Source organism: Ptychodera flava, chromosome 7, assembly GCF_041260155.1.
Source record: "Ptychodera flava strain L36383 chromosome 7, AS_Pfla_20210202, whole genome shotgun sequence".
NCBI classification, from domain to species: Eukaryota; Metazoa; Hemichordata; class Enteropneusta; family Ptychoderidae; genus Ptychodera; species Ptychodera flava.
Genome location: NC_091934.1, coordinates 17598884 through 17625875, shown reverse-complemented (window position 1 = coordinate 17625875; position 26992 = coordinate 17598884). Strand labels below are relative to the sequence as shown.

Genomic DNA, 26992 nt, shown 5'->3' with positions numbered 1-26992 from the left:
AATTAACAGGGAAATTGTCTTGGAATTTTCGACCTGTCATTCGGGTCATATTGGTCAGATCTTGCCTCATCGTTGCACAAAAAACTTAAGCACAAATTTCACGATTCTTCAAAATGCTTCCAAGAAAAATGTCTCCCCGTCCCCCTGCCCGTTCCGCTTTTAATTTCTGACCAGCTTCAAGTGCGCTGGCCGTCATGGCAAAGGGATCCCCTCTCTAGTTATGTCTGCATATAACACGATAAGAACGATTTGGGAAAATTGGTTTTTCATATTTTGTAAATTTCTCAAAAATGTTAGGTCCCATATGGCTGAATGTTGCAATATCGCAACTTACTTATAAAAACAAGTGTGTGATATAAAAAAAAAGAGTCAGCTAAGATAACATTCGTAGATTCAATCCACATTACTTCACCATCCAATTATCCCAAATTAGTTCCAATCGTGTTATACCACAGAGTATCATAGACAGAGTGGCAACACCTATTGTTTAAGGCGTGAAGCGGTTACGTAAGCAATCCATGTTTGCCTCGCCTCACGAAGATCTTGGCTCTCTTTTCCGAAGAGTGCCGACCATGCAACCTTCGGTAATTTTCGGATTTTCACCAATTGTTAAGCGAAAGTATGTTCGACAAAGTTTGTGTTGTTGTTGTCGTGTGGTGCTGATCGGAATTGATGTGCTGGGCAAAAACGGGAGTGTTTTGAGCTTCAGGAAAGTGGGTTTTACCGTTTTAAAAATTCCTCTCATATTTTTATGAATATATAATGAGTGTGTTTGAACCAAATTTGAAAGTCTTTTATCGATACTGTCTGGTTTTACTCAATGGTTTACGGTCAGTCATACCGTCTTTGACACGTGCGTCAAGAAAGGACATGTTTATGAAACTGCTGGCGTGTTATGTTTTGATTGGCGTGAAGCAGTGTTTCTGGCCTGAGAGCTCACAAAGTAACTATGGTTGCTACGCGACTGGCAGTACGATGCCATCTCGTCGTATGTTTCGCATAATCTCGTGTAATTATCAACCACAAACAAAGCCTCCAAAAAGTTTAACACCTTTGAAGCTCATTTTAATATGAAAAGCCAATAGTCTACCGAGACGACCATGGAACAAAAGGCATGCAAGTGTTGCCACTCTGTGTATATTACTCTGTGGTTATATTGAGCCAGGTTTATCGAAACCTCTACACCGAGCCGGGTTTACTCAAACTGTAAAGCCCCGTTAGCTGCCTATTTTTTTGCTTTTTTCCAAAAAGATGGTTTTAAGTCAAATCAAACTCCTTGTGAATATGCTTACCGAACTTTGACCCAAGAACGTTTTTCGGATAGCAGAAAGAGACACACTAGCGCATAAGTGACGACTTGATCAATATTCGAGAGGCGAATCCATTGTCTACTTTTTCAAACGGATTAATGCAAGTGAAACTTTGCGTCAGGCACACACATTAGAGAGAGCTTCATTTGTGAGTAAAGCCACCTTCTTGCTATAAGTATTGTGGTTTTCGTCCCGTCACACGATACGTGAAGATAGCAGGACAAATCGCTTCCGTGACTTACAGATTTCATTCGACGCTTGTTTGTTTGTGTTCTGTGCGAGTTGTATATAGGATATTCGAAGGTTTTTACTTCAGTCACATACGGCACTGAGCGGCCAATTGTTAAAATTCATTCTTTAAGACAAATGCAATCATTAACTTTGAGTGTAGAAGCAGATATTGCTATGCTGTTAAGAGAATAACGTTTTGCAAGTACGCCTGGTATAAACCCGGAAGTAAATTAGAGACTTGAAACTGGTCGAATACCAGTATGTATTGGTTCTCAAGTCTACCACATGACCAGGCTTTGAAAGTGCTGTAACATACGTCATAGGTCAAAGGTTTCAGTAGGGACACAACAAAGATTGTTATCAAATCAACTAAATAGGATTTCGACCATTGAAAAATTCTGCTAGCCAACTTACAAAATGAACGAGAATGCCAGGTTTGTTGCCGGTACTTTCGAACACGATGGGGTCCCTTACGCAAATGGCTTCAACAAAAGTGTGATAGAGAGACCTGAGATCGTCAACTGCCGAGAGGACGATGTCTTCGTTGCTAGCTACCCAAAGGCGGGTAAGTTCATCGGTACACTAATTATTTCTACTGTATTTATTTGTTGTGTGCTGGCCCCTACAGTGAACGTATATCATTACATATTGATGTATCTGCTAATTGTCCAGTTTAAGCATATCTGGTTGCCGAATATGCAATACCACACACGACTAGCGCTGTAAAATATTCTGTTGTGCATAATGGCGGCACCATGACTCAGTGAACTCCACTTATGGCGTTCGCGCGCACCCGGAGACATTCATGTGGGAACATTTTGACAGGTCACGTACATGCACTTCCGCATTGCGACGAAGGCCCTCGCAGGTGACAGGCTCCCTGTCGCGCGCACTATCCCTATCGCGAACTCTGCACTGTAATATTGATCTTTGACAGGCATGACTGGGAACAAAGGTCAAGAACTCTTAAAACTTTACTGGGTGACTTTATGTCGGGTTGGTCTCATCTGCAGCTTTTATGTGACACAGTTCAGACAGTATAGATTCTTTCACATATTAAACAAATTCACAAATAGATCTGAGGGCAATAGTCAAGAAGTGGTTCGGCAATAAACTAGGCTAAAAGTGCCGCAATGTTGCATGCATTTCTTCATAAGGGGTGGACCATTTGATATCCTGGGGGGCTTGGAAGATTTGGGGAAAAAAAGATGCCAGGTGGAGTTGCTCGAAAAAAAAAATCTGGCTGTAAGTGGCTGATGGAAAAACAATTATGGACCATTGCGACTCGGAAAAAAAAAATCTTGGCAATTGTTCGATGCACACTGCAGCATCAATAAAAATCAAGCAGTAGCTCTGGAGTTTTATAAAGCATAAACCATTTTAAGCTTGAGGAACAATAACTTAGAATTTATTAAACGAGGAACTGAAATAAATACACAAACAAAAACACTGAAAAATTGTCAAAAGTTACAGCTACTATCACTGTAGCTTTCAGCAACTGAAAACAAGAACTCGTCTGAAGTGGTCTCATTGAGGAAGATTTTCAGATTATGATCTTTATTAAGCAGGTTGTAATTCAACAGAATTTGTATGCAAATAATAATAACCTGGTGTATCAATAAACATATAAACTCTGAAATACTTCTGTTTGTCTTTCATAATTTATTTCACAAGATTCAATTTCATGTTACTTTTGATACTTCAGTTATAATAAACTTGACAGTAAATTGCCCTCAAAAGTGCCACCACAGGCCACCAATTGAAGATGAATAATTAGATAAGCTTCAGCTTCAGGCGGGGGACACCCCCTCCTGGCCTCCCCCCGCGTGCGCTTATGCGCACGCCTTGCTCCGCTTCGCTCTGCACAAGGCTGTACCCTCCTGTTCTTTCACTTGTACCCTTCTATTCTGAAAAACATTGACAGCCCTGATGTAGGATACCATCATCTCTTCTGATGACACCAGTGATGTTCTCAGAAAAGTTTTCACTGTAAGTTTGTTAATGCTTAATGTAGAACTCAGTAATCAGGTTGTTTGATTTGTATTTTCAGTGTGTTACCCATGGTATAAGATCTATAAACTGATATTTTTGTAAAGTGAATCAAAAATGTACATGTATTTACATATCTGTATTTAGTTTCTGGAATATAGTCTGTGTGCGATAGAACAGCATCTTGTTACTGGGTGTGAAAAACCAAGCAAACAAACATTGCCCCGAAATTTAGTAAAAAAAAATATATCTCGAAGAAGGAAAGTGAAAAAAAAAGTTGCCAGCATATGCCCTGTAGAAAAAAAATAATTCATGGTGAAGCAGGTGGGAAAAAAAAATAATGGCTCTCCACCAATCTTCCAAGCCCCCCCCCCCCCAGGATATCAAATGGTCCACCCCTAAGTTGAATGAAAAGTCGATTGAATACGCTTCCCTGGGTGCACTACAATATGAAGGGTTTCGACGTAAGTACTACGGTTTTGACCCCATGTTCAAAAGATATAGACACACACTTCTTTTTTTACTGCACAACTTTTGAGCCCAAATAAGCACTTCTAAAAAATTAAGAGATGCAACCTTACTTAGTATTTGATAAAAAAGTGTTGACTTTTGACACACCCTCAACCAGTTCAATGAAAATTTTGAATTTGCTCCCAGTAATTTGAAATATCCAGGTTACAATTATATCCAATCGGGGGCTTTCTTCCACTCTGGCATTCACTACCACAATAAGCTTGCAGGTACACACGTAAACAGAATGCACCACATAGGAATTCCAAACCATAACAAATGCCAGAGGTGTCACGTCGCCTTTCTGAGTAGAAAGATGCTCTGAAATTCCAATACTTGTCTGAATATTGAAAGCAGCACCGAGGTGTGAACTTTGAGGGTAGGTTAGTACACGTTTACCTGCATCTTATAGTCAAAGGTCCAATAAAACTGTGGCCGCTAAACATTAACTGAAAATTCAATAACCCTAAATGATGGTATGAAAACCTGTACAAAAGTGCAGCAAAGATGTCCGTTTTCCAACGTGGTAAAACCCTCATCCTTAAAAAACAGGGATCAAAACAAAACTTCAGGGGTGTGGTGTTACTTTTCTTAAGTGCAGATTTTGGGGGAAAAACAACATTAGACTGATGCTACTATTCATGTGGTAGCTCATAGACCGATTCAGATCCTGACCCGGTTAAATGCTGCCTTAAGAATTTGGGGGTGGGCTACAAGACTTCAGGGGAGTTTCAAATATCCGGGTGTGTTAGAGGGGGATTTGATAGGCTTACACTGGGTGTAAGGTGGGATCTGAAAATATTTTGGCCCTTTTTTGTTTACATTTTTAGATTCCACGGTTTGGTAGTTAAAATAAGCGGAGATGCACGTTGCTAACAGCCTTTTCCAAAGAAATATTTCTCACCTAAGATAACAAGAAAACCTACTCATACGGTACATTTTCAAAAAGCACAGAATCTAAAGTTTGGTATGGTAGCAATAGTGTACTTGAAGGATTAAGGGGTGTATATTCGGGGAAAAAACCTCAAGTTTGGTATGAATGATAGAAATTAATTTCAATCAAGAACTTGATACTATTTTCTTAAATGTAATACGTCACTTGAAGCAAGAGTGTATGGAGAAACAAATTATTATTTTATATTGTTTATTTTGCATTATCTATCCTCATTCTAAACGGCGTGGGTTGAACGACTTACACTCAAAAGAGTGATTAAAAACATGATTAGCAAAATTAAAATGCCTCTTATTCAAACTGTAAGAACTTTATTGCCAAACAAAATAGTCATTTATATATATATATATTTTGAATTTCAGAAAATTTGACCCTGCAACAGTTGAGTTAAATTCTTTGAAATTCTTGAAATTGGGAGAAAAGAAAAGCCACTGCAGGAAACCGGGTGATTTGCACACATTTACCCGCAACATACGACTGCTTGACAACATTCAAGGTGAACCCTGTAATATTTTAATCATTGGTTAACCATGTTGGGTAGAGTAACCGCGGGTTAACAAATGAATTGAAAATGAATTAATATTTGCAAAATAGTGATTTTGAGAAAAATACGTTGTGTTGGGTGCAGCGCCTCCTTAATTCAAAACAGAAATGAATTACACTGGTATGTCATTCAACGGCTCTAATGTCAATAATTTAACATATTCAGGAATCATTTTATTGCATTTCACGACTCTTATTTTGAAACAAATGTTAGCAAGTATATGATTTTTTTGTATTTTTCAATGCATCAACAACAGTGTTTTGCCATGTCTCTATAGCATGCTGAAAGACAAAATATTCAATTCCTCAACAAAGCCTTATTATGTATATATTATCGTTGGTGAATGAATTAGAGTCATTTGAAATTCATATGTCAATGATACAAATGCACAGTACACATGCACAGACTGTGTCGACAAGCAGACAACTGGACAGTTGGACATGTTGTGGGGAGTTACTCTCTACAGCGCCATCACAAGACAGCAGAACTCATATTCCTTTCTTCATGTTGTATCTTGAGAATTCGTGTATTTCATACTGGGATTTAATCTAGCACTTACATGAACTTTTGACAACGAAAGCGTAGGCATAGTGTGGTCAATGAATTAAACATTAGTTTTCTGATAGCTAAGCTGAATACTTCAGTCATTTATGTTCCAGTTGGTTTGTTGATACATACTACATGACAACATCATTTTCCGCTTCTTATAGCGACTTTGTCTAGTCGACTGCTTCTTATTCCGTGAGTATTGCATTTATTATTTCATTGATTACCTGAAAATCCACATTCCTGTTGAACAACTGAAAGCAAATCTGACGGCATGTCTAACTGTTTGTCAGCTTTATAACTTGGCCCAGCAGCCCCCTAATGAACAACCCTAGCTTTGTGTATATGTTGCAAGCCTGTGCTTGGCCATAGGCTACGCCGAGGGATGTGGCGTAGTCAATAGCCAAACACTGGCAACATACACGTATATGGCTTTGAAAAAAACTTACATAACCAAATCAGTACTTTCAAATGCGCATCCAGTTGTTTTGTCTCTCATCGATGCTGGCTTTTTGGCTTGAAAATGTTCAGTTTTGACATAACCATACGGATTGAAGGACACGTAAAGTTAATCTACGCCAGTACAAAGTGAGTACCTATGAAACAAATGGGTGTTGTGTTCATGTCAACAGAGGATCTTGAAAGTTTAAATGCCGTGGGCGGAAAGAGGCATGTCGAGCTAAGACCCGGAGGGCTGCACATTTTTACCGATGATTCGGGTAACAGGATCCGAATGTCCTATTGGGACTACTATTTTTCGAAAATAGTTGTCCACCAAGACTACCAAGTAAAACAATTAATTTTCGAATAATATTATGCCACCGAGATTTATAAAAATAACAACATCTTCTTAGACTTACTCATATTCCACTCTAACTGTGTTCTAATTTACTACTGATAACTCATCTTCTATCTGCAATTGTAGGAACTACATGGACGATAGAGATGGTATCGTTGATTATGAATGAAAGAAATACGGAAATCAACACTTCTGCAGGTCAACAAGCGAGACACCCGATGATAGAGAGCAATTTCATATTTTCAATCTGGTAGGTACACATCATATTCTTAAAGTAACGCATTATGTTATAGACTTAAAATAACGACAAACGAAAATTAAGCATACAAGATCGCTCTGATAAATACATCATCTCCAGGAAATGTTGCTGTTTTCAACGGATTTCTTTATGGACTATATAACATTATTGAACAGTAAATATTTCCTCATCTTAAAGGCATCAACAAATGTTAAATTTAAAGCTAATGAATTCAACAAACTTACACGTCAGAGGGTTTCGGTCAACTGCGAACATTAGAGCCGAAGTTCGGAAGTCTCTTCAACCACACAGTCAACAACAATTTACAACCGAGTTGTTAGTTTTATAACACGAAGATTGCTCTCCTATTATTTTAGGTTGCGATGCATGGTACATATTATCAAATTTCTGAAACCAATATTGCCTGAGTTTATCATAAAGCTACGTTTCATTAACCTCCTACTTTCGGTGGCAAAATCTGGTTTGGAGTCTGGAATCGGACTCAAACAGATGGAGAAAATTCCGTCACCAAGGCTTTTGAAGTCTCATATGCCTTACCACGCCTTCCCAAGTCAAGCTATCCGTAACAAATGCAAGGTGCGTTCGAGTATTTCTTACCCTGAAGTTTTCCGACTCGAAATTACTTAATTTTCACTCTATTTCCAAGTTCGTGTGAATGGGGCTATACTTTTTCCAACGTCATTATATCATAAATTACCTGGTTTTATGTGACTTCACAATAACTGTCTCTACCGACTTTCTGTTCATAGCACTATGTTCTACTAAAGAAGTAAATGAATGAATCAGTGCTTAGTTAATCATGCTCGTAAGTCTGTAGAGGGGTAGGTAGGAATTTATCACCCCCTCCCTCTTTGCTTTAATACAGCTGCCTACATATCAATCTCTTTCATAATCTATTTCCTTGGCCTGTTTCCTTTCATGTCCGTTCTCGGTAGTTTATTATGTCTATATAGTCAAGCTGTTTTGATGAGTAAGCAATTTTATGATCAGTAGGTAGAGTTGAACAAAATCACGTATAATTTTTTAATCAACTTCCCGAGCAGATCGTTTATGTTGCCAGGAATCCAAAGGATACTGGAGTGTCATATTTCCATCACTGTAGTCTGGGGGTTCCTCCAATGGACTACAGGGGATCTTGGAATGACTTTTACCAGCTTTACGTTAATGACAAAGGTAAGACAACCCCTACATGATCTTGATTTTTATAATAAGTTACTGCCTTTATCATTAGTAGTCAGCAACAATATGACAAGGAACTTTATATTCTGCATTTTATGTTGATAAACAATGCTACTGATGTATATACACGCTGTCGAGATGCTTCCTCAGAGCGGTCAAAGTACTTTATTCTGAGTAAACACTTCAAGTATCATTTTTGTGTACTCGGGTGTCAAGTCTAAGCAGGATTATATAGCCTGTTCTGTGTCAGAACATCAGGCATAAAGTGATTACGCTGCCCACAATTTTCATCAAATCCAAAAGCCAAATTTACGGTATATTTCAAATCTTGTTTCTTTTTTGTTTCAACTACCTTCGGCGATTATGAAGGCAATTTGAGTTTTCAAGAAACAAAGTCATCCATTAATCATAAGGTGGTGGCTGTGAATAGTATTAAACCTGATTGAACACTCTTACAATATAACGCATACGTTTTACTATGTTGGAAAGACAATGCGATTAACAAGGTCGACAAAAGCTATGAAATAAATGGAGTATACTGTATCAAGTCAAACATCGACTTTAACATTTAGACAGAAACAGCAAAATTTATATGACCATGACTCTAAAGGAAGAGTCTCCAATATTTTATTTTCCTTACTTCTGTCATGTTAACAGTGTGGTATGGGAGTTGGTTTGATCACGTCTTAACGTGGTGGCAGCATAGAGACGATGAAAACATCCTTTTCCTAAAGTACGAAGACATGAAAAAGGTCTGTACTGAGAAAGATTTTCAAGTTTCACGTTACATGTAAGTTTACCTTTGTATAGGTAGTATGGCTAGTTTTTGTCAACCTAACCAGGATACAACAAAAAGAGATTGCCCTCAATTTCATTCAATCCAAACAATTGCATTTCTTAATGACTTCACGATTACGAATTGTAATTAGCCAATCTTACTAATGTTGTCAGTTTGGTCAAATTTAAAAGTAAATGTATCTGAACTCTTTTGAAAGATTGAAGGGCAAAATTTTTACGCTCTAGAAAAGACAAAAAAGACTATTAAATGTATGGTCAACCAAAGCAGACTAGAATCAAGTGTACATGAGAAGCGTTCTGCCTGAAAACTTATCATATCCTTTATCAAAATAATCTAATCCATGAGTTATTTGAGTGACCATTTTTGTTTTACTTTGACCTATTAAACGACAGTTATTACGGCTTTTTCTTTCTCATAAGCTACTAACAAGCCATACTCATTATATATATATATATATATATATATATATATATATATATATATATATATATATATATATATATATATATGCAACAAATCTTAATCTGTGTCATACCGTCAACAATTCCAACAATAAATTTTAAATGAATTACAAATAAATGTCAAAATAACAATGGTTTCGTCATTAAGTCTCATAAATGTATATTGCATTTTTCATCAGGATCCTAAGGGTGCTGTCAAGTCGATTGCAGACTTCCTGGATATCAGTTTGACCGAAGATGCGATTGATGACATTGTTGAATTTTGTTCTTTCAACAAAATGAAGAAAAACAAATATGTCAATTTTTCTCTGGTGATAGGTGACAAAGACAAGCACCAATTCGTCAGAAAAGGTAAGACAGATGACACAAGCCTGCACATACAGATATTGTAAATGGTTGCGACTGTAACAAGTGTCTCTCTCTCTCTCTCTCTCTCTCTCTCTCTCTCTCTCTCTCTCTCTCTCTCTCTCTCTCTCTCTCTCTCTCTCTCTCTCTCTCTCTCTCTCTCTCTCTCTCTCTCAATAACAAATATAGGCTAAACGCAAGGCTTTCAAGAAAGATGACATCACACTATATCACTGAATATAAGGGACATAGTATAGACACTACTTCATAATTACTTCTGCCTCGCCATTACGATGATTAAGGAGCATATTGACAATTCTAAGGAATCACTGCACTACTCACATACTTTCCTGTATTAGGTCGTATACCTCAATAAATTTCAAGGATATGTACAAATTAAAATCGGTACATATGTATCTAGGGAACAGGAAAGAGAAGGACTACAAACGTGAGGGTATATTACCAGTTCACATACGACGAATAAGTGCAAGATGCCGCCAATGACCTGCAGATCGGCAGAAAGTACTTAAGTGTCTTTTTGTAGGCCCTCAAAACGGAAATATAAAAACTTTTACTACAACTTCCTCGAAAGTACTTAAAACTCTTTCAAGACAAAAGGATCAGCGAGATAAGGATCAGCAGTCACCATGCAAAGTACATTAATAAATTACAGAGTGTTTACTGACACTTGAAATTCAAACTGCCCTGTATTAATTCTGGGAGGAAATATAAGACTTTTGATTTCATAACAATAAACGGCTGACGCTTCCATGAGCCTCAAAATGAGCAGCCACATTTGGTAGACCAAAACCACATTGTAGAGGTTAGGAAGAATGTCTAACCCCAAGTTGCATTCTAAGCTTACAAAGGAACTATTACTGAGGTCATGTGCACGGTGAAAAATTAAACTTTACCTCGATATTTAGGGAATGACAATCGTATGTCACCCTTTGTCATATTGTGCACATTTTTGTGTAACGGTTTACTTTATTTGATTCTATTAATTTTGACTTTGGTATTTCAAATAAAGATTTCGACTCGTCGACAAGTCATTATCTCCTCTCCAACTTGTGTATACACCACTGTAATTGCTCCGAAAACATTGCCAACTTGCTAATCCGCTGTCCGTATCAGCGGATTAATTGATTGAGTCAACACCATAGCCATCACACACACAGTAAAATAAGAAAGCTTTCCTTGTTTTACTGCTTGGGTACGGCTGTGGTGTTGACTCAATCAATTAATCCGCTGATACGGACAGCGGATTGGCGAGTTGGCAATGTTTTCGGAGCAATTAAAGTGGTGTATACACAGATTTGAAACGAGATATGGACTTGTAGTAATAAAGAAAGCAATCAGACGGTTTAGAGTCGAAATCTTTATTTGAAATACCACAGTCAAAATTAATAAAATAACTTGTAGTAGTAAAGAAAGCAGTCAGACGGTTTTGAGATGAACTCTTTATTTGAAATATCACAGTCAAAATTGATAAAATCAAATAAAGTAAACCGTTGCACAAAAACACTCCCTCCCCACCCAAGGGGACTGATTTCTTTCCCCTGTGTGTAAAATGAGAGACATCAACAATATAGAGGCTGTCACTTTCGATGAAGATAGATTTAGATGTGTTTCTGTAGTTTGTTCAACAGTGAATGTCAGTCAGTATATGATTATCAAAGACATTCTTTTGCTAAATAAATTAATACTGTAATCTATCCGAGAGCTGAAATCCAATGACAATCAAAGAAATAAGTCAAGCGTCGGTTGTTACTTGGTCTGTTATCTCAAGGTAAAAACCCAAAGGGTGATTTGACTGTTGAATATATGTGGGAGTAAAACTTCATTTGAATAATTCGGAATTAAAGAGAACCGTTGTCGTATAGCATGTATAGTCAAATAGCTCGTGTCGCTAGACGGTACTTAAAATGTAACCATGGAGGGATTATGGCATTATGTTTTATCTTACGTTCCATGGATCTCAAAAAATTAGACTTGACCTGTTTCTTGTGCTGTCTTTCAGGTGTTGTTGGTGACTGGATGAACTTTTTCACGGTTGCCCAAAACAAGGAGTATGAGAAAATCTACGAGGAAAGAATGAAAGGCAGCGGACTTGACTTTGAGTGGTGAACTTTGACCAATTGTAATTGTGAGAGTGTAATGACTTTATTCAGATTGTTTTCGCAGTGTTTAAGAAATGCCAGAAATTTACGCGTTTGAAAATTCGTTCAGATCAACAAATATTTTTTGTTGATAAGTCCCTTTAAAATGTAAAACTTTGTGGTATTTAACAACTATTTTACTACAAACACGATTGGAACGAATTTGGGATGATTGGATTTCGAAGTAATGTCAATTTAATCTATTTTCAACGTTGCAACATTTAGCTACAAGGGACCTAACACTTTGAGAAATTCGCAAAATACGAAAATCCAATTATCCCAAATTAGTTCCAATCGTGTTTAGACAATGACACTCGTTTATTACCATTATTATTCGAAGAAAAGATCTCTCACGCTAGAAGTGACAATCTCAATATTATCACCGTAAATCAATATCTGTGAAATCGTCGGTCGTGATTATTCTTATAATTTTTGCAGAGCGCAGTGGTTTGAAGCTGCCTGTTGTGAAGTTAATGATTTCTCTAATACGCCTTTCGGAAAAACTGGCCATCGAATTATGGAGATAGTGAAGACAAAGTTATGCACAGTCATTAATCACATCAAAATGAAAACTTTACTGTCGAAAGCCTGGAACTATTTATGTAAATGACTATAAATATGATGTGCTCGATATAAAAAAATCATTTAAATCAGTAAATATATAGGTGATAATATTTATTATTAGGACAATGACAGTTTCACTATTCACAGCAACTTAGGGAATCTTTTTTATTTTCAGTATGTTTCAGTGTTCTGAACAGTTAGTTTAAAGAATGTTTCAGGAAAATTTAAAGAAACTACCAAGATTCAAAATATACATATAACGACCTTAGTTTTCATTCTATAGAAATGATACCAAAATAGCTTTTTCACATTTAACTCAGTTTTAACTTGGTGAGACCGCAAATTAGTGTATCCATGTCTCTGTGTGTCAAAAAAGGATATCAGGATTAGGTTGGATATTTTTATCTGTTCCTTCAAAATACTCTGTGACTCTTACATTACAACAATAAATGCAATCCATAGATATCAGTCATTTTGCCCAAAATGTTGTCTTTATAACCTCTACGGGAAAATATTCTATCATTTCACCTCTGTCAGAAGTATATCATCAATTACGGAGTAGGCAAAATGTAAGGGCACCAACTATCTCGGGGGCGACATAAACCATCAACACAGTACAATATGGGACTGATTGCAAATTTGCCTCGATTTTGAAATACGCACACCAGGCGGAGGGTATTTGCATAACTATTGTTTATGTTATGCAAATACGCACAGCCTGTGTGAACGAGAGTGAGTGGGAGCATGTGCAGCGTCTCGAAAGCTGATATCCAATTGTGTGGCTGAATCTTACCGTTATTATTAAATCATACAAAAGACACCTTTGCTGTGAACAGTGACAATCGACCAATCAGATATAACCTTCGGAGCACGCTACACATCAGCAGGGAATGAACACTGCCACATTCATCAAAAGATGGTCCCTGTCATATCTTGCGATGAAAGTGCCACGCTTGACGCTTTCATCATCAAAATACAGCAAGTTGATGAAGCCCTAACCTGCAACTTCCGCCACTATTTTTGTACGTTTTGGTTTGGGTTTTTTTGAATTTTATTTTTTTTTATTTTTTTTTTTTTTTTGGTGTGTGTTTTGTAAAAATTACGCGAGTTATAGAAATGGTTTATCTGGAATAAGCTGCCCGAAAGCTAGCACATATCCAAAATACAGCCTTGGTGAACTTTCTTTAAGTAAAATCATTGACCTGTTCCCAGAGGTTTCCAAACGTTTGTCCGTACTTTGCATATGCTGAACAAGCACGCTTAATGCCATAAATATCATTTAGGTACATTTACTTTGCATAAATTACACCTGGTCATATTTTGAACAACTTAAATCAACGTATTTGGAGGAAATAATAGCCTTTTCTCACTACCTTGCCACGATGTCAAAAGTTTCCTCCAAACACACTGGTTTCATCACATCCCCACTCATCCTATGCAAAATCTGTGACAGGAATTCTCTCTACTCCCCTCTTGCATGAACAAGTCCCAGTTGCAATCTTTCCACTACAAAACTTCTAACGGCAATCTTTTCACGTGCCTTTCCCTTGACATGGGCAGAAATTCTCACAGTTTTACCATTGTTTTATTTACAGGAAAGTTTCTTGGTATTTTCGACCTGTCATTCGGGTCATATTGGTCAGATCTTGCCTCATCGTTGCACAAAATACTGAAGCACAAATTTCACGATTCTTCAAAATACTTCTGAGAAAAATGTCTCCCCGTCCCCCTCCCCGGTCCGCTTTTAATTTCTGACCAGCTCCAAGTATGCTGGCCGTCCGGGCAAAGAGAGCCCCTCTCTGGTTATGTCTACATATAACACGATTGGAACTAATTTGGGAAAATTGGACGCAAATTTATCAAAAATGTTAGGTCCCATATGGCTGAATGTTGCAATATCGCTACTTACTTATAAAAACAAGTGTGTGATATAAAAAGAAAAGCAGATAAGATAACATTCGTAGATTCAATGGACATTACTTCACCATCCAATTATCCCAAATTAGTTCCAATCGTGTTATATTGAGCCAGGTTTATCGAAACCTCTACACCGAGCCGGGTTTACACAAACTGTAAAGCCCCGTTAGCTGCCTTTTTTTCCCAATAAGATGGTTTTCAGTCAAATCCAACTCCTTGTGAATATGCCTACCGAACTTTGACCCAAGAGCGTTTTTCAAACAGCGACGAACGCACCACTCGGATATTATCAACAACTTATAAATTTCGAGTTGCAATTCAAATATGGCCACTGCAAATATACGCGTAATCAACTAATTTTAATGGATCAAATCCAAAATGAGAAACTGAAATAGTGCCATTTCAAAGACAATATCGTTTGGTAAATGGAATCCAAAATCTCTTTCCTAATTGCGTTTTAAAATCGAGGGAAGAGAGGACTACACGTCTTCGTGCCCAAAAAGGGGTTGTGAAAATGTAGGTTCTAAATCGTCGGATAACAGAAAGAGACACACTGGCGCATAAGTGGCGACTTGACCAATATTCGAGAGGCGAATCGATTGTCCAGTTTTTTAAACGGATTAATGCAAGTGAAACTTTGCGTCAGGTACACACCAGACACACATTAGAGAGAGCTTCATTTGTGAGTGAAGCCACCTTCTTGCTACAAGTATTGTGATTTTCTTCCCGTCTCACGATATGAGAAGATAGCAGGACAAATCGCTTCCGTGACTTACAGATTTCATTCGACGCTTGTTTTCTGTGCGATTTGTACATACGATATTCGAACGTTTTTACTTTACTCACATATGGCACTGGGCGGCTAATTGTTAAAATGCATTCTTTAAGACAAATGCAATCATAAACTTTGAGTGCAGAAGCAGATATTGCTATGCTCTTCACAGAATAACATTTTGCAAGTACGCCTGGTATAAATCCGGAAGCAAATCAGAGACTTTGAAACAGGTCGAGTACCAGTATGTATAAGTTCTGAAGTCTACCACATGGCCATGTTTTGAAATTGCTGTAACATACGTCATAGGTCAAAGGTTTCAGTAGGGACACAACAAAGAGTGTATCAAAGCAACTAAATAGGATTTCGACCATTGAAAAAGTTTGCTAGCCAACTTACAAAATGAACGAGAATGCCAGGTTTGTTGCCGGTACTTTCGAACACGATGGGGTCCCTTACGCAAATGCCTTCAATAGAAGTTTGATAGAGAGACCTGAAATCGTCAACTGCCGAGAGGACGATGTCTTCGTTGCTAGCTACCCTAAATCGGGTAAGTTCATCAGTACACTAATTATTTCTACTGTATTTATTTGTTGTGTGCTGGCCCCTACAGTGAACGTATATCATTACATATCGATGTATCTGCTAATTGTCCAGTTTAAGCATATCTGGTTGCCGAATATGCCATACCACACACGGATAGCGCTGTAAAATAATCTGTTGTGCAAAATGGGGGCATCATGACTTCAGCGAACTCTGCACTGTTATATTGATCTTCGACAGGTATGGCTGGGAACAAAGGTCAACGAACTCTTACAACTTTACCAGGTGACTTCATGTTGGGCTGGTCTCATCTGCAGCCCCTCGTACAGTGCGACACAGTTCAGGTGCCGCTATGCTGTTCATGCAAAACGGTGTTCGTGTGCAGTTTTTCGACGGGCGGGAAAATTTTAAAATTAATCATATTTACTGTGGGCGGGGAAGAAATTTCATTATTTTCCGTGGTCGGGGACAAAATTTTTGACAATGGGTACCGAAAAATACGTTTAGGGAGAGGAGAGATAGATCTTAAGGGTAGATTAAGCGCTTAACTTTGAGGGAAGCAATGTTCGAAGGTATACTGCTAGCTGCTCGCAAGGTTTTGCGTTGACCTGGGTTGCCTAGTGGGCATCTAGAGGGCAATGGGGAATTTTGGTAGTTGGGAGAGGGCAGTGGGTTGCTTGAATTGTTGTTGGGAGTGGGGAGCGGGCAAACCATAGGTACTGGAGGGCAGTGGGCATTAAAATTCAGTGGGAGGGCACATTTTCCGTGTATGCAGTTGGGGAGCAGTTACAAACAGCTCTACTTTCCCCGCAAAATTCTAGGATAAGGACAGAATAAGTAAAATTGGTATATCAGCCTTCAAATCATGTTTTGTGATGATTTTGCGAAATTTACCAGTGGCGGCACTTGACAGTTTCATATGGATTCTTTCACGTCTTAAACAAATTAATAAATAGATCTGAGGGCAATAGTCAAGAAATGGTTCTGCAATAAACTTGGCTAAAGGTGCCGCAATGTTGCATGCATTTCTTCATTAGTTGAATGTAAGTTCGATTGAATACGCTTCCCTTAGTGCACTACAATATGGAGGGTTTTGACATAAGTACTATGGTTTCCACCCGATTTTCGGCCTCCCGTTGACTTTAGATTTATAAAATATTGATAAATATTTATAATATTTATAAAAAATTGATAAATATATATTGATTAATATCGATAAAATGTAGACATTTTACTGCTATTTTACTGCACAACTTTGGAGCCCAAATAAGCACTTCTAAAAAATCAAGAGATGTGACCTTAGTGTTTGATAAAGAAATGTTGACTTTTGACACACCCTTAACCAGTTTATTGAAAATGTTGACTTTGCTCCAAGTACTTTGAAGTATCCAGGGTACAATTGTACCCGACTGCGGGCGCTGGCGTGAGCGCGTTCGTCCCTTCTGGCATACACTATCACAATAAGCTAGCATGTACACACGTTAACAGACTGCATCACATAGGAAGTCAAAACCATTACAAATGGCAGAGGTATCACGTCGCATTTCTAAACATGCTCTGAAATTCCAATACTTGTCTGAATATTTGAAAACCGCACTCCACAATGGTATGTCATTCAACGGCTCTAATGTCAATAATAATTTAACATATTCAGGAATCATTTTATCGCATTTCATGACTTTTATTTTGGAAAAAATGTTAACAAGTCTAAGTTTTTTATATGTTTTCAATGCATCAACAACAGTGTTTTGCCATGTCTCTATAGCATGCTGAAAGACAAAATATTCAACTTCTCAACAAAGCCTTATTATGTATATACTATCGTAGATGAATGAATTAGAGTCATTTTAAATTCATATGTCAGTGATACAAATGCACAGTACACACAGACAGCCTGTTTCGACAAACAGACAACTGGACAGTTCGACATGCTGTGGGAGTTACTCCCTACAGCGCCCCCACAAGACAACAGAATACATTCATTCCTTCATGTTGTACCTTGAGAAATCGTGTATTTCATACCGGGATTTAATCTAGTACTTAGATGAACTTTTGACAAAGAAATCGTAGGCATAGTGTGGTCAATGAATTAAACTTTAGTCTTCTAATAGCTAAGCTGAATACTTCAGTCATGTATGTTTCAATAGGTTTGTTGATACATACCACGTGACAACATCATTTTCCGCTTCTTATAACGACTTCTTCTATTCGACAGCTTCTTATTCCGTGAATATTGCATTTATCAATTCATTGATTACCTGAAAATCCGCATTTCTGTTGAACAAGTGAAAGCAAAACTAACGGCTTGTCTAACTGTTTGAACGCTTTATAATTGGCCCACCAGCCCCCGAATTAACAACCCTAGCCCTGTGTGTATGTCGCAAGCCTATGCTTGGCCATTGGCTACGCCTGGGGATGAGGCTGTGTCAATAGCAAAACACTGGCAACATACACGTATATGGCTTGAAAAACCTTACATGACTAAATCAGTACTTTCAAATGCGCGACTAAGTGTTTGATCTCTCATCGATGCTGGCTTTTCAGCTTGAAAATGTTCAGTTTTGACATAACCATACAGATTGAAGGACAACGTTAAGGTTAATCTACGCCATTCCAAAGTGAGTAACTCTGACACAAATAGATGTTGCCATCGACTAATGTTCATGTCAACAGGTTTTTTACTAGGATCTTGAAAGTTCAAACGCCGATGGCGGAAAGAGGCATGAGCTAAGACCTGGAGGGTTGCACATTTTTCCGATGATTCTTCCTGCCGCAAAAACAGTGCACTAGTGGTAACTAAATTCGAATACTGAACTCTACTAAGGATGATTATTTGCTGAAAAAATGTTTACCAACAATTGAAATTAGCGCTTTGCTTTGGGAATACTAAAATCTAAGAATGGTTGTCCATATCGACGTGAAAGAGCGTTCATGCAAAGTCAAGGTGTTGCTTGGCTGACTGCATAAAAGTTCAACCAGAAGAGGGATGATGTTGGAGTAGGGTATTCATTGTTTGATTGGTTGGTCGGTTGCTTTGGTTTTTTTATTTTGTTTGGTTGTTTGCTTGCTGCTCACAATTAGTGATCAAGCAATTTAATATTAGCCATATGGCCATGAGGACTCGGTAACCGGATCCAGATGTCCTATTCGGACTATTATTATTGAAAATTGTTGTCCATCAAGACTACCAGGTGAAAAAGTTGATTTCAGAATAATACTATGCCACCAAGATTTATAAGAATAACAACATTTTCTTAGAAAATGAAGGCTTACTCATATTCCACCTTGTTCTAATTTACTACTGATAACTCATCTCCTATCTGCAATTGTAGGAACTACATGGACGATAGAGATGGTATCGTTGATTATGAATGGAGGAAACACGGAAATCAACACTTCTGCATTTCAACAAGCGAGAAACCCAATGATCGAGGCCAATTTCATACTTCCAATATGGTAGATACACATCATATTCTTTAAATAACGCAGTATGTCAAAGACGTCGAAGAGAATCAAAGTAATTTTTCCAAACATTATGCTTGCACATCGCTCTGATAAATATATCATCTCCCGGAAACATTACTGTCTTCAAAGGATTTCTTTATGCACTAGATAAAACATTTGAACAGTAAATATTTCCTCATCTTAAAGGCATCAACAAACTTACCACACTGTCAACAACAATTTGCTACTGAGCTGTTAGTTTTATAACACGAAGATTGCTTTCCTACTGCAGGTTGCGATGCATAGTACATCTCCTCAAATTTCTCAAACCTATATTACCCGAGTTCATCATAAAGCTACGTTTCATTCACTTTCTACTTGTCATGGAAAAAGCTGGTTTGGAGTCTGGAATCGGACTCAAACAGATGGAGAAACTTCCGTCACCAAGGCTTTTGAAGTCTCACATGCCTTACCACGCCTTCCCAAGTCAAGCTATCCGTAAAAAATGCAAGGTGCGTTCAAGTATTTCTTACCCTCTTGTTTTCCAACTCGAAGTTACTTAATTGGTACTCTATTTCCAAGTTCGTGTGAATGGGGACAATAATTTTGCCAACGTCATTGTATCATAAATTACCTCGTTTAATGACTTTACAATGACTGCCTCTACCGCCTGTCTATCCATTTGCACTATGTTCAAGTAAGTAAGCAAATGAGTGAATAAGAGCGTAGTTAATTAGGCACGTAAGTCGGTAGAGGGGGTAGGTATGAATTTATCACTCCTCCCTCTATGGTTCAATACAGCTGCCTGCATATCAGTCTGTTTCAAGATCTATTTCCTTAGCCTGCTTCCTTTCATGTCCGTGTTCGGTAGTTTGTATTTTTTTTTTTGTCTTTATTGTCAAGTTGTTTTGATGAGTAAGCGATTTTATGACCAGTAGGTAGAATTAAACAAATTCACGTATAATTTTTGTAATCAACTCCCCGAGCAGATCGTTTACGTTGCCAGGAACCCAAAGGATATTGGAGTGTCATATTTCTATCACTGTAGTCTGGGGGTTCCTCCACTGGACTACAGGGGATCTTGGAATGACTTTTACCAGCTTTACGTCAATGACAAAGGTAAGGCAATCCTTATAGGACCTTAATAATAAGTTACTAACTTTATCAAATGTAGTCAGGAACAATATGACACACTGAGGAACTTCATATTCCTAATTTTATGTTGATTAACAACATACTGATGCATATACACGCTGTCGACTTGCTTCCTTAAAGTGGCCAAAGAACTTTATTCTGTGTAAACATATCCAGTATCATTTTTTGTGTACTTGGGTGTCAAGTCTTAGCAGGATTATGTAGCCTGTTCGATGTCACAACATCATGCACAATATAGTTTGCGCTGCCAAAAATTTTCGTCGAATTCAAACGGTAAATTTACGGTATATTTCAAATCTTGTTAGATTCTTGTTTCAACTTCCTTTGGTGATAAGAAAGTTTTCGATCAGAAGCCGACATTTTGTGAAGGCCGTTCAATTTTTTAACAAACAAAGTCAGATATCAATTAATAATAATAAAGAAATGAATAGAATTAAACCTCATCGAAATCTGTGAAGATAAAAAGCGTACGTTTTACTATATTGGAAAGACAGTGAACGTAACAAGGTCGACAAAAGTGATGGAATAAATGTAGTGCACTGTATCAACTTAAACATTGACTTTAACATTTAGACATAAAGAGCAAAATTTATATGACCATAATTCTAAAGGGGTGTCTCTTTCCCTACTTCTGTCGTGTTAACAGTGTGGTATGGGAGTTGGTTTGATCACGTCTTGACGTGGTGGCAGCATAGAGACGATGAAAACATCCTTTTCTTAAAGTACGAAGACATGAAAAAGGTCTGTACTGAGAAAGATTTTCAAGTGTCAGCTTTACCTTGGAATAGGTTGTTTGGCTAGTTGTTGTTTCAAACTAACAGTACTGAATGTGACCGATACAACAGACACACATCATCAAAGAGCGATTGTGCTCAATTCATTCAATCCAAGCAAGTGCATTTCTTAATGACTTCACGACATGATACGTATTGTATTAGCCACTGTACATAAATCAGTCAAGATATCCGCTCTCGTTACTCATGTTGTCAGTTTGTTCAAATTTAAAAGTAAAAGTATCTGAACTTTTTTGAAAGATTGGAGGGCAAAATGTTTACTCTCTAGAAAAGACAGAAAAGACTATTAAATGCATGGTCCAACCAAAGCAGACTTAGAATCAAGTGTACATGAGAAGCGTTCTGCCTGAACACATAATATCCTTTATCAAAATAATTTATTCCACCTGTTACTTGAGTGACCATTTATGTTTACTTTGACCTCGACAGTTACAACGTTACGTTATAAATAATGAGTTGCAAATAAATATAAAAAGAACAATGGTTCGTCATTAAGTCTCATAAATGTATATTGGATTTTTTCATCAGGATCCTAAGGCTGCTGTCAAGTCGATTGCAGATTTCCTGGATGTCAGTTTGACCGATGATGCGATTGATGACATTGTTGAATTTTGTTCTTTCAAGAAAATGAAGAAAAACGAAAATGTCAATCTTTCCCTTGCGATCGGTGACAAAGACAAGCACCAATTCGTTAGAAAAGGTAGGATAAACGACAAAAACATCTGCACGTACTGACTTTGAAAATGGTTGCGACTTTAAAAATCTCTGTCTCTCTCTCTGTCTGTCTGTCTCTCTCTGTCTGTTCTGTCTCTCTTTCTCTCTCTCTCTCTCTCTCTCTCTCTCTCTCTCTCTCTCTCTCTCTCTCTCTCTCTCTCTCTCTCTCTCTCTCTCCAAATAAGAAAAACATGCTGAACAAAAGGCTTTTAAGAACGATGACAGCACACTATATCAGTGAATACAAATGACATGGGATAGACACTGCAGTATGATGACTTCTACCTCACAACAACGATTATGGGGGCATATTGACCATTTTAGGGAATCACTACACTACTCATACCTTCGTGTATTAGGTCGTGCAGCTCAATAAAATCAAGGATATGTCCATATTAAAATCGGTACATATGTATCTCGGGAAGTGTATCTGAGTCTTGAATGAGCACCAGATCACATACGGCGAATGAATGTAAGGTGCCGTCGATGACTTTCAGCTCGATGTAAAGTACTCATATGTTAATGGGCCCCTAAAACTTCAAATGAAAACTTTTGCATAAATTTTCTCATAGAAACTTAAAACCCTTTCGAAATTAAACAAAAGATAAAACTCAGGAGCCATCGTGCGAAATTCGGTACCATAGAAACAAATCAGACAGCATTTCCTGACATTTTAAATTGAAAATGGCCGCCGTACGTCACAGTATTAACTCTATTGGAAAAAATTAAAGTTTCGGTTTCCTTAAAATACGCGGATGAAATCTGCAAGAGCTTCAAAATGAACCCCCCCCATAAGTTGTCGATCAAAAACATGTTGTTAAAGTTAGGAGTATGAATGTCTTTCGCCGAGATGCATTTTGCCTTAGGTGTCACTCTCCGACGCTTACAAAGGAACTGTCGTCTCCGTAATGCGCAAGTCGAAAAATTAAATTTTGCCGCAATATTTAAGGAATGACAACCACATGTCACCTTTCATTATATTTTATCAAACAAAACTTACCCGAAATGTACTGATATTTGACAGGTACGATGGTCTTCTTCTCTTTGTCAACTATTCGGTAAATATTTATTCTCACGTCCCCAGTGCGCTGGGAGTGTGAGAACACAGTGTGAGAACAATTTGTTCTCACACTCTGTATTGTTGCGCGACCGAACACCTCGTATGTGAAACGTATGTTGATTGGTCAATTCTGCTCAGCGCCTAGTTCTCTGTACGAATTATTTGACGAATAGAACATCGCGTAATGTACAACTGGCACTATAGGGGACAGACGACTGAACCGCAGAGTGAACAGGTTGTTCTAGATTTGAGTACGGTCAGCGTGGCGTCGGCAACAAATACACGGAGGATGACCGCTTTTATGTTGTAACGGGAGAATTCAGGCCATTACAAACCTATCGGCTATTTACGCTCGTCGACATATTTTCTGGAGAGGAACTGACTTGACAGCGATACAGTTAGCGAAAGACTTCGATGAGCGAGCCATTTGCACACGAGGCTGTAGCAGACGACAGCTTTCACGCAATGTCATCAACAGATGGCCACCAGAGCTGTTTCGCAACATTTTCCTCAGATGACCTGGAGAATTTTGTGGCTGACCAACAAAACAAAATTGCCATATCGGTAATATACTAGTACATGTTAACGTGTTTGATATGCTCATCAATGAACGGAACTTCATTTTTCTTTGCGGAATGATACAAATGAAACAAGTGCAATCGTGTGCTGGTTTTTGATAGTATAAACCTACCACAATAAAATGCAATTTTCTAAAGATATTGGAGGGACGTGAGAAAAATAATCCCACACCCCAATGGGTTGGGATGGAATGTCTCACACTCGTTGGGGAATTCTGTCTCACACTCGCCTTCGGCTCGTGTGAGACAGAATTCCCCAACGAGTGTGAGACATTCCATCCCAACCCATTGGGGTGTGGGATTCTATTATTCTTACATTCCTGGCCGCAGGGAGTGCGGGATCGACGGTGTGGGAAAAATCGATCCCACACTCTCAGAAATCGTCCCACACTTCGCAGTAAATATTACACGAGCTCTGATTGGATGATAAACAGTCGGTTTCGTTCCACGCGCAAAATGTTATCCAATGGCTCGACGAGTAACACACGGACCGATACTACAAAGTAAGCAGGTCAGAGTACAGTGGCAGACGACAGAGTTGTCACGATTTTTGACAATGTTGTACGTGTCCAATGTGAATTTAACGCATTTTGTGGTCATGTGAGAAAAAGAATCTCACATACCAAGGACCTGGGATCAGCTTTTTCACACAAGTTGGGGATATTTTGTCTCACACGAGCCGCAGGCTCAAGAGATTCTATTATGAAATTCTATTATTCTTCGTTTATCACCAAAGAAAAGGTGGCAAAATTGAATTTTCTCAAAGAGTTCAAACTTTAGTATACAGAAGCTGAAGAATAGCGTAAATTTGTACAACAATTTCGATCGGGATAGATTTTATGTGTTTTTCTGTGGTTTACTGAACAGTAGATGTCAGTATCCGATTATCAAATACATTCTTTGTTAAATAAGGTAACCCTTTAATCTATTCTACAACTGAAATCTAATGACAATCAACGAAATATGCTAAGTGCCGGTGGCTGAGACTGTTTATTATCTCAAGGTAAAAACCCAAAAGGTGATTTGACTTTGAATATATGTCGGAGTAAAACTTCATTTGAATAATACGGAATAGTGAAAAGTTGGCGTGTAAAATGTAAAGTCAAATGGCACGTGTCGTTAGTCGATGCTTAAAATGTAACCATGGACGGATTATGGCATGTATGTTTCATGATCTTATCGTTCCATGGATCTCAGGAAATAAGACTTTACCTGTTTCTTTTGCTGTCTTTCAGGTGTGGTTGGTGATTGGGTGAACTTTTTCACGGTTGCCCAAAACAAGGAATATGAGAAAATATACGAAGAAAGAATGAAAGGCAGTGGACTGGACTTTGAGTGGTGATCCTTTGACCTGTTGTAACTGTATAGGCACAACATACTGTGATTAAAAATTTGTGCCCTAGGACGAAACCGCAAAGGATCTCGCTCGACCTGCCAAGCTATTGAATAGCAATTGAATAATGGGAGTGCAGTGATTTTATTCAGTATTTTTCGCCGTGATCCAGAAATTTCAGAAATTCACAAGTTTGAAAGTACGTAAAGATCAACAAATCACTTTTGTTTTTATATTGCCCTTAAATATTAAACTTTGAAGTATTAAACAGCTAGGTTCTTATTCTATAACACACGCTTATTGCCATTATTATTCGAAAACAGAAATTTTGCATGCTTGAATTTACTTTCACAATATTTTTACCGTACATCAATATTTATGGAAATTGTCTGGTGTTATGATACTGATTATTTCTATATGGCGTGATATGGTTTAAAGTTATCTATTGAGAAGTTACTACTGCCTCTTTATGTACACCTTTCAGAAAAGCTTGCTATAGAACAACAGAGATAGTAAAATAAAATTATACACGGTCATTAACGAGTTAATATTATTACTGTATATAAACACAATTACAATGACACATGCTTATTATTGAAGTCTTTCCTCTGCGTCACGTTGGAACCTTTCGGAACATAAATGACTTAAGGAGGCACTGAAAAAAGGTACTGAAACAGTCGTGCATTCTAGTATGTTAAAACTATTGTATCTTTTATATGCAGATGATTTGCTTTTATTTCAAAGTACTCCCATTGCAACGTCTCCCCAACCGATTAGCTGTTTATTTTGAAGAATGCAGACTTAATATGAATCTTACCAAAACTAAAATAATTGTGTTCCGAAAAGTAGGGGATTGAAGAAAACCGAGAAATGGTTCTGGCGAGGCCAAAGAATTGAAGTTGTTCCAAAATATGATTAGTTGGGTGTTATATCTTCTAGTTCTGGTACTTGGTGTAAAACACACAAATATATATCTGTTCAAGCTGAGAAAGCATTGTTTAGTTTAGTTTAGAACAAACGCTTTACAAATACGATAGAGTTCAAGCTAATTTAGCATTTCATCATTTTGATTGTAAAATCCTTCATGTTCTCCTCTATGCTAGTGCTATATATGAAACCGACAATTGTGTAGAAATTGAAAAAATGCATCATAAATTCTGTAAGTCTGTTTTGGGGTTTAATATGAATAGGGGAACTTGGAAGAAATCATATTAGAGTTCATATAGACATGCAAATTTTACGTTTACAGGATGACTGCCCCGAAATTGTGAAAGATAGTTAGGAATATCAATATGATAGAGCAGAGAAAGGTTTTATCTGCATTATACTTTTAAAACTTGCTTTGTAACTTTAGTTTTGGTGAGGTTTGGTTGAACCAACAAGTGATTAATAATGGTGTTTTTCTTCAACAATTTAAACAGAGATGTGATATTGCGATGCAAGTGTGGCACTCTGATATATAACAAAGTTCAAAGTCAGGTACTTACTTTACATTTAAACTTCACTTGACATGTGAAAATAACTTGTTATAAATATATCCCAAATATTATATACCGAAATGCATTATCACGTCTTAGATTATCATTATATTGCCTCCTTATTGGAAAGGGTAGAGAATTTGGCATTGTACGTGTACAGAGATTATGTCCATTTGGTTGCAATTGTATCGAGAATGAATATCACTTTATTCTTGCATGTCCGAAATATGAGCACATCATTTAGATTCATTTGTCAATTTTATTACTTGCCTGTAAGCGAATGGAAATTCCTCTCACTATTACGGTCAGAAAATCCAAACACTTTAGAAAATGTAGGAAAGATATCCTACATTCTTGAAAAAACACCTGAATCTTCTAAATGAACATAGTTAATGTTTTTGAAAACATGATTTTTGTTTTATTTAAGGTGTCATATCAAGTGACAAGATGTTCTTTCTGTAAACTATGAAGATACAGTGTACATGAAGGCCAATGGCCTATAGTACTGAATAAAATATCGAATCACATGTAAAAGGCAATTTGTGCATCTGTTAGAT

At 37.6% G+C, this 26992-nt stretch overlaps 3 protein-coding genes across 3 annotated transcripts in view; all 3 read left to right on the top strand.

Annotated features, from left to right (window-relative positions):
- The window catches only part of LOC139136908 (sulfotransferase 1B1-like), a 139600-nt gene that overhangs the window by 67087 nt on the left and 45521 nt on the right, over positions 1-26992 (top strand). The gene's annotated exons all lie outside the window — the stretch shown is intronic.
- On the top strand, positions 1847-13115 carry LOC139136909 (sulfotransferase 1B1-like). Its single transcript, XM_070704760.1, has 7 exons — positions 1847-2106; positions 7008-7131; positions 7497-7716; positions 8184-8313; positions 8977-9071; positions 9759-9930; positions 11945-13115. The coding sequence occupies exons 1-7, from the start codon at positions 1959-1961 to the stop codon at positions 12049-12051; spliced, it is 996 nt and encodes a 331-aa protein (XP_070560861.1). The 5' UTR covers positions 1847-1958; the 3' UTR covers positions 12052-13115.
- On the top strand, positions 15658-26969 carry LOC139136910 (sulfotransferase 1B1-like). Its single transcript, XM_070704761.1, has 7 exons — positions 15658-15886; positions 19212-19335; positions 19616-19835; positions 20313-20442; positions 21125-21219; positions 21801-21972; positions 24860-26969. The coding sequence occupies exons 1-7, from the start codon at positions 15739-15741 to the stop codon at positions 24964-24966; spliced, it is 996 nt and encodes a 331-aa protein (XP_070560862.1). The 5' UTR covers positions 15658-15738; the 3' UTR covers positions 24967-26969.

What these genes read in the sequence shown, in the direction of transcription:
- LOC139136909 (XM_070704760.1), top strand. Translation starts at nt 1,959, where the DNA reads ATGAACGAGAATGCCAGGTTTGTTGCCGGTACTTTCGAACACGATGGG. An exon ending in AATTTCATATTTTCAATCTG is followed by an intron (nt 7,132 to 7,496) that starts GTAGGTACACAT and finishes CTATTATTTTAG; the next exon opens with GTTGCGATGCATGGTACATA. An exon ending in GCTTTACGTTAATGACAAAG is followed by an intron (nt 8,314 to 8,976) that starts GTAAGACAACCC and finishes TCATGTTAACAG; the next exon opens with TGTGGTATGGGAGTTGGTTT.
- LOC139136910 (XM_070704761.1), top strand. Translation starts at nt 15,739, where the DNA reads ATGAACGAGAATGCCAGGTTTGTTGCCGGTACTTTCGAACACGATGGG. An exon ending in TGCTAGCTACCCTAAATCGG is followed by an intron (nt 15,887 to 19,211) that starts GTAAGTTCATCA and finishes CTGCAATTGTAG; the next exon opens with GAACTACATGGACGATAGAG. An exon ending in AATTTCATACTTCCAATATG is followed by an intron (nt 19,336 to 19,615) that starts GTAGATACACAT and finishes TTCCTACTGCAG; the next exon opens with GTTGCGATGCATAGTACATC.